This window comes from Daktulosphaira vitifoliae, unplaced genomic scaffold (assembly GCF_025091365.1).
Source record: "Daktulosphaira vitifoliae isolate Bord-2020 unplaced genomic scaffold, ASM2509136v1 Scaffold_1, whole genome shotgun sequence".
In the NCBI taxonomy this organism is placed as follows: Eukaryota; Metazoa; Arthropoda; class Insecta; order Hemiptera; family Phylloxeridae; genus Daktulosphaira; species Daktulosphaira vitifoliae.
The window spans coordinates 69,092,656-69,102,855 of NW_026099572.1; the positions used below are offsets into that span (position 1 = coordinate 69,092,656).

General features: G+C 27.0%; 1 protein-coding gene across 2 annotated transcripts; it reads left to right on the top strand.

Moving 5' to 3' along the window:
* Positions 1 to 1,829: 1,829 nt before the first annotated feature.
* Positions 1,830 to 9,925, top strand: LOC126910295 (leucine--tRNA ligase, cytoplasmic). 2 transcript variants are annotated; one of them, XM_050692737.1, is made up of 19 exons: positions 1,830 to 1,998; positions 2,128 to 2,353; positions 2,407 to 2,619; positions 2,675 to 2,839; positions 3,651 to 3,895; positions 3,969 to 4,194; positions 4,340 to 4,558; positions 4,753 to 4,893; positions 4,955 to 5,079; positions 5,610 to 5,797; positions 6,778 to 6,916; positions 7,030 to 7,303; positions 7,485 to 7,623; positions 7,823 to 7,931; positions 8,012 to 8,261; positions 8,323 to 8,571; positions 9,080 to 9,295; positions 9,360 to 9,594; positions 9,663 to 9,925. In XM_050692737.1, exons 2-19 carry the CDS (start codon positions 2,303 to 2,305, stop codon positions 9,866 to 9,868), a joined length of 3,390 nt encoding a protein of 1,129 aa, XP_050548694.1. In that variant the 5' UTR covers positions 1,830 to 1,998; positions 2,128 to 2,302; the 3' UTR covers positions 9,869 to 9,925. The 2 variants fall into 2 exon arrangements, with proteins under 2 accessions (XP_050548694.1, XP_050548693.1); XM_050692736.1 differs by having other exon boundaries at positions 2,141 to 2,353.
* Positions 9,926 to 10,200: the final 275 nt, after the last annotated feature.

Consider the following 10,200-nt stretch of genomic DNA (forward strand, 5'->3'; position numbering starts at 1 on the left):
AGGTCGGTGGATCAGGAAGTCCTCCGTCCGACTCGCACACGTCCTCTTGTAGCGGTTCCACAAGGCTTTCTATCTCAGTGTGACCTTTTCCTAGCTGCGTGGTCCAATTTTTCATGGCCACATGGACGTTGCGGTTAGCGGCGACAAAAGTGCGTATATCCGCAAGGATCTGTCCATGCTAGGCCATGGCTTTTTCGAGGGCGGCTATGTCCTCATCGGCATACTTCCTCCGCTTGCTTGCAGTGACATACTTGGCGTCACCCGCGGTAAGCGTGCTGCAGCAGGTGAGTGGTCCGTGTCTAGAACCTCTCCCTCCGGACTTGCAGGCGACATCTCCTTTCGCTTCATACGAAGCGCCTCGTCCTAATCGAAAGTTTTGGGACTCCAATCCACCAGGTCCTCTTCAAACGAAACATCTCTCGTGATGGCCTCCTCATCGCTAGCTACATCATCATCTACTATTCCCGCTTGTTGTTTTGTCAGGTGACGTAAAACTCCAGATTCCCTATAAATCGGCTTCTACTAATGAAGTGACCTATAGGGAAAATGTTTTCGCCGTCCTTCCTGCTGTTCATGCGCAAGTATGGTTGGCACTCGGACCACGGTTTAATCTATTCCCAAGAGGGATAAACCTTTCAGTCGTCGATCATCTTTTCGAAGTCGACCACGTCGTTCTCCGTTATTGATAGTGCCAGCCATCCATTTTTTATTCTTGCGGCTTCCTCCGCACTGCACCAGTAGCAATAAAAGGCCCACGCGCCTAACCAGCTACGCGTGGGACTTCGCGGTCGCTTGGTGACGACCGGAGTGAGCCCGCTACGTTGGGTCCGGTTTTGAAACCTTTCCCACTCACTCCTGCCAACCCCTGTGGCTCCGATACCTCTGGGGGGGGGGTAACTTTGGTCTATGAATTAGAGGCCATAAGTGATTTTTTAGGTAAATTCTAACCTGCGTTTTTACTCTACCGCCAGAGGATCTGTTTGGTTTTTATATAAAGGACCGAAGTGGGAATATATAAAATCACTCTTGGAACCCTACCGCTTATTTGAACGATTAGATATCGTCGTATTTCACGGCTACCCAGCATATTTGCAGAGTTAACAAGGGTCCAAGAGGCTCGCTGTCCGCGACCGCTTATTCGTCAGTCCAAGCGAATGGACTGCTTATTTCGCGGCTAATCTGCATATCTGCCGTTTCTCTATCCGCAATCTGAGAACGCGCCCGATTTCCCGAACTAGGGAAGCTGCGCTCGTGCCGACGTTTCGTAGCTCCGTAAAGCCCGATCACACCTGTAGCGCAGCGAGACGGGGCCACGACCCCCCTGTGCTGGGTTTTGTTTTATTATTATTGTAGTAAAATATAAAAATCGATAATTTGCAATTTTATAAAATTACACCTACAAGGTGAAATTAATTTTATGAAATTGCCATAATTTTCTTACACAAATTATTATTATTTTAATGACCACAATATTTAAAAAAATCCTAGGTAGAGTAATACAAAGTAAGATGATAAATTCATTATTTTTCAAAGTCAATCTTATATAGCAGCACGTACTAGATAATATAAACACACACGTACGTCAGTTAATTTTAACTTTGGTTAGAAAGTCATAATTAGCGTGTTTTTATGTAATTTTTGAATATCAATACTTTAGATATTATTATGAAAATATTATTTGCTCAGTTCACTAATTTTCAAACAACTGTAAGCCCCCCCTGTTCTCATATAATACACGAGTTACTTAAAATAATGATAATATTGTATTATCTTTTATCTAAACTCGTGGTGTTAACAATTTATACTGATAACAGTTTTATAGTATTTCAAGCTTTTTGATTATTTCATCATTTTTAATTTAAGACACGTTGCGTGCTAATATATTTCTGTTTAAGTTTACAAATATGCTTGTTGCATGTTAATACATTATACAGCTAATAAACTTACTAGTATATAATAGCATCAAGCTTAGTTGTCTTATTTATATTTTTAACTATGGTTAGTATTAATAGTTTTTAACTTCTTGTATTTATAGAAATGTATTCTTAATTTTAATTAATATTTTTTTTAATTTTAAAAATTTAATAACAATAAATCTGTTTGAAATTCAAAAATATATTATTTTAGAATATTTTTATAGTCTGAAAATCGAAAAGGTACTGTGAAAGTTGAATATTTAAGAAATATAGAAAAAGAAGTTCAAAATCAATGGTACAGTAAAAAAATACATGATGTTGATGCCCCAACTTTAAAAAGTAAAGATGTCAAAGAAAAATATTTTGTCACTTTTCCTTTTCCATACATGAATGGAAGATTACATTTAGGACATACCTTTTCAATTTCTAAGTGTGAAGTAAGTTATTTAGTAAAAATTTTAATATCTTAATCAGTCTTGTTTTTTTTTAGTTTGCAGCTAGATTTCAACGATTAAAAGGCAAAGAAGTATTGTTTCCATTTGGTTTTCATTGTACTGGAATGCCAATTAAAGCATGTGCTGACAAACTAAAATATGAAATTCAAACTTTTGGATATCCACCTAATTTTCCAAATTCGGACGATGAAGATATTGCTGAAGAAGTGAATACTGAAATAATAAAAGACAAAAGTAAAGGCAAAAAAGTAAGAAAATTTATAGTAATTTATATTTTTTTATGCTAAATTTATTTTTTCATAGAGCAAAGCTGTTTCTAAAGGAGGCAAAGCTAAATATCAATGGCAAATAATGAAAAGTTTAGGTTTTGAAAATGATGACCTTATTCGTAGCTTTGAGAATCCATTGACATGGTTAAATTATTTTCCTCCATTAGCTGTCCAAGATCTTAAAAGTATTGGGTTGCATGTAAGACATAACAAATAGAATATTAAATATGAATTTATTTTAGTTCAAGATCTAGAATATTTATACTATCAGTAATATTAAAAAAAAAAAGTAGAACTGTTAAATAAATGATTTATTGCAAAAAGAAGGTAGTTCAATGTTTTTCAATTTTAAGAAATTTGCCAATGAAGTTTTTTATTTCCATATAATATATTGCATTTGTAATTAAATTTTTTTTTTTAATCAACAACGTTTAAATTACTTTTTATAACCCTAAAAGAGCTTTCTTTTTGCAGCAAATCCTTCTTTATCAAATAATTTAACAATCTATCATACATGTTTGTTTCTTTTCATTCTAAAATTATACATGCAGTAATAAAATATAATATGTTATGATAAACTATAAAAAAATTCATTCTCAAAAAAATTGTATTGTAGTAGTATATTTTATAAAAAAGAAAATTAAGTTACTAATAAATATTGTAGAAGTTTATGTTAAATGTTTTATAAAATTTGATAAAAATAGATTAAATTAGAATTTATCTCATTATTTATAGCAGGTTTTTTTAATAAAAAATTGTTTAAAATATAAATAAACAGTTTTAAAATGTTATACATTTTATAAGACTAATATAAATCTTAAAAACTGAAAACTTAACAACTATGCATGATTTATAGTATTTTTTAATAAAGCATTAATAATATTATTATTTTTTTAAAGTTAAAATTAAAAACATCATTTTTTGTTAAAAATACTATTAGTAACACATTTGAATTATAATTAAAATATTTAATATAATAAATTATCATTTATTTGTTACATTAAATCAAGGTGGATTGGCGCAGAACTTTTATAACTACCGATGAAAATCCATTTTTTGATAGTTTTGTTCGTTGGCAATTCTTACGTTTACGAGAAAAAAATAAAATAAAATATGGTAAAAGATATACTGTATTTTCACCCAAAGATAATCAACCATGCATGGACCATGATAGATCAAAGGGTGAAGGCGTAGGGCCTCAAGAGTATACATTAATTAAAATGAAAGCCCTTCAACCTTATCCTCAAAAATTACAGTCAGTTAAATATTTTTGTCACAAAATAGTACTAAACAAGATAATTTAAATTTGAATGTTTTTAATTTTTTAGGTCATTTAAAAATAAATGTGTGTTCTTGGTTGCTGCTACATTAAGACCAGAAACAATGTATGGTCAAACTAATTGTTGGATTCATCCAGAATTAGATTACATAGCATTTGAATTAAAAGACGGGAGTATCTTTATATGCAGTGAAAGGGCTGCTAGAAATATGTCTTATCAAGGATTTACTGAACAGAATGGAGTTTATAAAATTCTTGCTAAGCTTAAAGGACAAGTAAATAAAATAAAATTTAAAATTTTATTTTAGAAAGTTTACATTTTATTTGAATCTCTGTACTTGTAGACTGATGCACAAAATTTTTTTTTACTGAATTACATAGGCCATCTATATATTTTATGTATTATATTATTTTTTTAAGGACATCATGGGAATCAAATTGAATGCACCATTAGGTTTAAATCAGGTTATTTATACCTTACCAATGCTATCAATTAAACCTGATAAAGGGACTGGGGTTGTTACTAGTGTTCCTTCAGATTCACCAGATGATTATGCTGCTTTACAAGATTTGAAAAAAAAAACAGCGTTCCGTCAAAAGTACTTAATAAGTGATGAAATGATACTTCCATTTGATCCAGTAAGTAAAAATTGTTCCTGAAAAATTTCTGTTGAAATGAAAATATTGTTTATAAAAAGTATTAAAATAAAACTTAAATATTCATGTATAGTTAATTATTTTTTTATGATTTAGTCGTCATTTATTTTATCATTATTTATAGAAGATATATAATATTGACTTTAGCTTTTCTTTTTTCTCATTTAATAAAATAGATTCCTATTATTGATGTTCCCGATTTTGGTAATTTAAGTGCAGTTACTGTTTATGAGCAACTTAAAATACAAAGTCAAAATGATAAAGAAAAATTACAATTGGCTAAAGAAAAAGTATATTTAAAAGGATTTTATGATGGGGTAAACACATTGATCTTTGTAGTATATAAAAACCATTTGTGATAATATATTTATTTTTAAGGTACTTATTGTTGGAGAGTATAAAGGTCAAAAAGTTCAAGATGTTAAAAAGAATTTACAAAAGAAACTTATTGAATTAAAACAAGCAGTTATTTATTACGAGCCAGAAAAAATGATTGTATCTAGGTAATATATTCTTGAGTTATTTTAAGTTACTTCTATTTATTTAATGTAGTTTAAAAATATTTTATTTATTTTATAAAATCCCTAATTTATTGTATCAATTAATATAAATTAAAAAGGATTTATATATTTATAAAGATTATTATTTCATTAAAAAAAAAATTTCAAAATAGTTTTATTATAAATAATTTTAACGAGACTTTTGTTCAATTGTTTTGTAAAAAAAATGTCAACATAATTTATTATTAATGGAAAACTATAACAACTAAATTGTAAGCAAAGATAAGATTTACCATTGTGAAAATTAAATTATATTCTAAAATAATATATCAATTACAGTATTTTAAAATAAATCTACAGCTAATATATTTTTATTTTTTATATATTAAAATGCATTATACATATTTATATAAAAAAATTTCAAGTGTACTATTTAGATAATTATTATTTTCTAAATAATAAAATTATCATTTTATTATAGTTTTATTTATGAAATTAAACCATATATATATATATAAATTTTATGTATATAGATCTGGTGATGAATGTGTCATTGCATTGTGTGATCAGTGGTATTTGGATTATGGTGAACCTGAATGGAAAGCAGCTGCAGAGTTAGCTTTGAAAAATCTGAATACTTATCATGATGAAGTGAGAAAAAATTTCTCAGCCTGCTTGAATTGGCTACATGAATATGCATGTTCTAGAACATATGGCTTAGGTAATGACAAAAATTAATTATATAAACTCCAAATTTTTTCTATTAAATGAAATTAAATACTTTTAGTTGTAATATTACATTTATAATTAATTGAAAATTAAATCAGTTTATTATTATTTTTAAATTTTAATCTAGTAATAAATCTAGTTATTAACACTTTAACATAACATAACAGTAAATATATATTAAAATATATATTTACAGAGTGGTCTACAATATTTTGCCAGATTAAATAATTTTTGATCCACCAAATATTTCACGTTACTTTTTTGAAAAATAATTAATGCATTCTTAAACTATGTTATATCATATTTTTAACTTTTATGCAAAGCTGAGAAGCATTTGGTTCTGTGATAGTATACCTACTTTTATGTTTGTTAATTACAATTCTCAGCTCTCACTGGATCTATACTAATTTTTTAAATTATTTGTTTTTAAAAATATAAATAGAATTTTAAAAAATCATTTATTTTAGTTTAATTTTTAACTTTAAAATTTAAAAATAGCCACTTTTTAGACCTTTTCTTACAAACAATTTTAATGGGTTGATAACAGATTTAGGATAATTTAACTTATTAAGTAATTACTTAATAAGTTAAAAGCATTTTAATAAATAAGGTATTATATTTATTCTATAAATAGAATGTAACAGCAAAGTCCATATATATATATATCGGTATGAGGTTTACCCAGCCTCACTACATACCAACTTTATTTATTAAAATGGTTGTAAATCAGTAAATACTCATTTTAAATTTATTAACCCTTTAACATCTTTTATATGAAATAGCTATTATTAAATGTTCAAAAAATTATTATTTTCATTATTATTAAAAACCAATAATAATATTTACAGGATTAAAAGTCATTAGATATATCAAAATATTGTTGATTACCTTGTATATATATTTTAATCAATTCAAAAACATTATGACCATTTTTTCTTTTAAAAATTAAATTGTTATCATTTGGTTTTATAGGTACAAAATTACCATGGGATGAATATTGGCTTATAGAATCTTTGTCAGATTCTACTATATATATGGCATATTATACTGTTGCTCATTTTTTACAAGAAGGAACATTTAAAGGAGAAAAAGGAAATTGTTTGAATATTAAGTAAGCTTTTTATATAAATTAGTGCTTCTTAATTATATGATTTCAAATTTAATTTTTTTGGGAATTAATATTTATTTTTAATTTAAAATATATGATTTTTTTATTTATTGTAGACCGGAACACATGACACCAGAAGTTTGGGATTATATTTTCTTAGATAATATGACATATCCTAAACAGTGTAAAATAAAAAAAGATTATTTGGACTTAATGAAACGTGAATTTGAATACTGGTATCCAGTTGATATTCGATGTTCTGGCAAAGATTTAATTCAAAATCATCTGACATTTTTTATATATGTTCATTGTGCAATATGGGAAAAGAGACCTGATCTATGGCCTAAAAGTATAAGAGCAAATGGTCATCTATTATTAAACTCTGCTAAAGTAATATTTTTTTTTTTTAATTTTTCTAATTATATCTTTCTTTAATATTTTTATTTTCATTTGATACATGAAAACTGATATCATTTTTTGAAGCATTAATGATTTACATACAACCTTCAAAATAAATAATTATTCTTAATAAATTCAATATTAAATAAATAATTTTTATCACATTTAATAGATGTCAAAATCTGATGGTAACTTCATGACTTTAGAAGAAGCCGTAAATAAATTTAGTGCAGATGGAATGCGATTTTGTCTTGCTGATTCTGGAGATGCTATTGAAGATGCTAATTTTGTTGAAAGTATGGCTGATGCTGGTAAGTGAATGAGCTTAAGTAATTTTCAGTTCTATTTTATTATAATATGAAGCTGAATTTATATCTTTATCCTTCATATAATTATACTAAAGCTAAAGATAATTTCTGCAATAATTGTATTAATACTTCTTCAATATATCAATAAATATTGATATAGTAATAAATAAAATGTTAAATCATTTTGTTGGTTATTATGCAGGCATTTTAAGACTTTATACTTTCATTGAATGGGTAAAAGAAGTGTTAGAATCACTTGCATCCCTTCGCTGTGGATCGTCAAACTCATATCCTGATACTTTATTTAAAAAGTAATTACTCTTATTGATAACATATTTAAATAAAAAAATGTTTGGTTTTTTGAAAAATTAATATAAACTAATTATTATAGTGAAATCAATCTTAAAATTAAACAAACTGAAGAGTTCTATGAAAAACTATTGTTCAAAGAAGCTCTTAGAACAGGGTTTTTTGAATTACAAGCTGCTCGTGATCGGTATCGTGAATTATGTGGAAATCCTGATCTTGGTGGTGATTTTATGCATAAAGACTTAATTTTACATTTTATAAGAGTGCAAACGATTTTAGTAGCCCCAATTTGCCCACATGTTGCTGAACATGTCTATCAACTATTAGGAAATGTAATAGAAAAATGTATGTAATTGATAATATTGTGATATATATATATATTATGTCTTATAGAAGGATAGTGTAGTTAAGGCTAGTTGGCCTCAAACACAAAATGTAGATTCAAATCTTTTAGAAAGTGGAGAATACTTGATGGAGGCAGCACATTCATTTAGATTGCAGCAAAAAAATATATTAAATGTTGGATCAAAAAAAAATATATCAATGACTAAAGAAAAACCAGTCAAAGCCATAGTATGGGTTGCTAAAACATTCCCTCCCTGGCAGACAACTATACTAGAAACAATGAAAGAACTTTATTTGGTGAATATATAATAATCAAACAATTATTCTCTATATTTAGCGGCGCCAATGTCAAATTTTATATATATTGCATGAAAAAAAAAATTTACTATGACACCACCACTTCTAAATTTTTATAGCCTATTTTTGTTCATTATTTATTATTTATAAATAAGTATGTTGTTTTATATGCCATTTGTCTTATATATGTATTGTGACCACAATACATATATATATAGGGATCAGCGTCACTGTTCATAATACATATTGCAATGCTTCTCTTCAAAATAAAATTTTATTGGTGACTTTTTAATATTATAATTGTAGGAATTAAGTGTTTCAATATAATATTTTCATTCCCTAACTAATTCTATACTGTATTCTTTTTCTATTGTTGCTCTCGATTTCAGATCATTAGGTAATGACCTAGTTTATATTGTAGTGCAGTATCTTACTTATTGTTTTATATGACATAAATTCATATTTAAAAAAAATATTAATATCTACTAAACTTTTTGTTTGTCTTTAGAAAAATAACAATGAATTGCCAAATAACAAAATTATAGCATCAACATTGGGAACAAAAGAATTTCTTAAAAAGTATACAAAACGTGTTATGCCTTTTGCTCAAATGGTTAGAGAAAAAGTTGAAAAAATTGGTCTAATGGCATTTAATATTAAATTAGATATTGATGAGAAACATATTCTTGAAGTGAATAAGACTTATTTAGAAAATACTTTGGATGTAAGTACAGAACTAATTTAAATATGTTTATCTATTTATTTATTTTAATTATTTTTTTTTTTAGCTTGAATGTATAGACATTAAATACTCTGATGATAAGGAAGTCCCAGAAAATATTTGTAATGAATGTTGTCCTGGTCAGCCTTTTATATCATTTTTGCCTCCTGATAAATCATTACCACTAATTTTTGTAAACCCGCAGCCTCAAAAACCATTTTTCCAAAGAAAAATTCCTGTATATAATGATGACACAGTTTATAAAATAATTAAAAGATTAAAAAGAATTGATCAAAAATTAAGTAAGATATATAATTTTATTAAATACATAAAAATAAAAATTCCTATAAATACTATTATGTTTATTTAGCATCATATAATATAATATTGTGGCGGTATTGTGATCCTGTTATGGGTCCTAGGTCAATTCCCAATTATTTACAACCTACAGAAAATCTCAAAATCATGAATTTGGAAACTAAGATAAATATTGATGTATTAAAAAATAACATTGAATTTACAGATGGTAATAAAAAACAATCATTAGGAAACACCATAGTGTATATGATCCAGTAATAATATTGTTTGTTTAATTTATAACTTAATAATAATAAATATATGTATATATTTAAAGTTTTTTTATTTATTATATAAAATAAATTAAGTGCCTAAGTTAATGTACTGATTTGTTTACAAATTCAGTTCAGTTAACAAGTTCACAAAGATATAAATTTTTAAGTATGACACAATGGGAAGGGTTATAAAGTTTTTTATATTTATAAGTTTCTAGTATTTAAAAAGATAACACGAAAAATTTTGCTCTCAGTTTTTGATTGAAGAATAATGTCTAATATTATTCAGGATAGTCCTCCAACTACTGATTAGTAATCATAGAGAGGATACAGGTG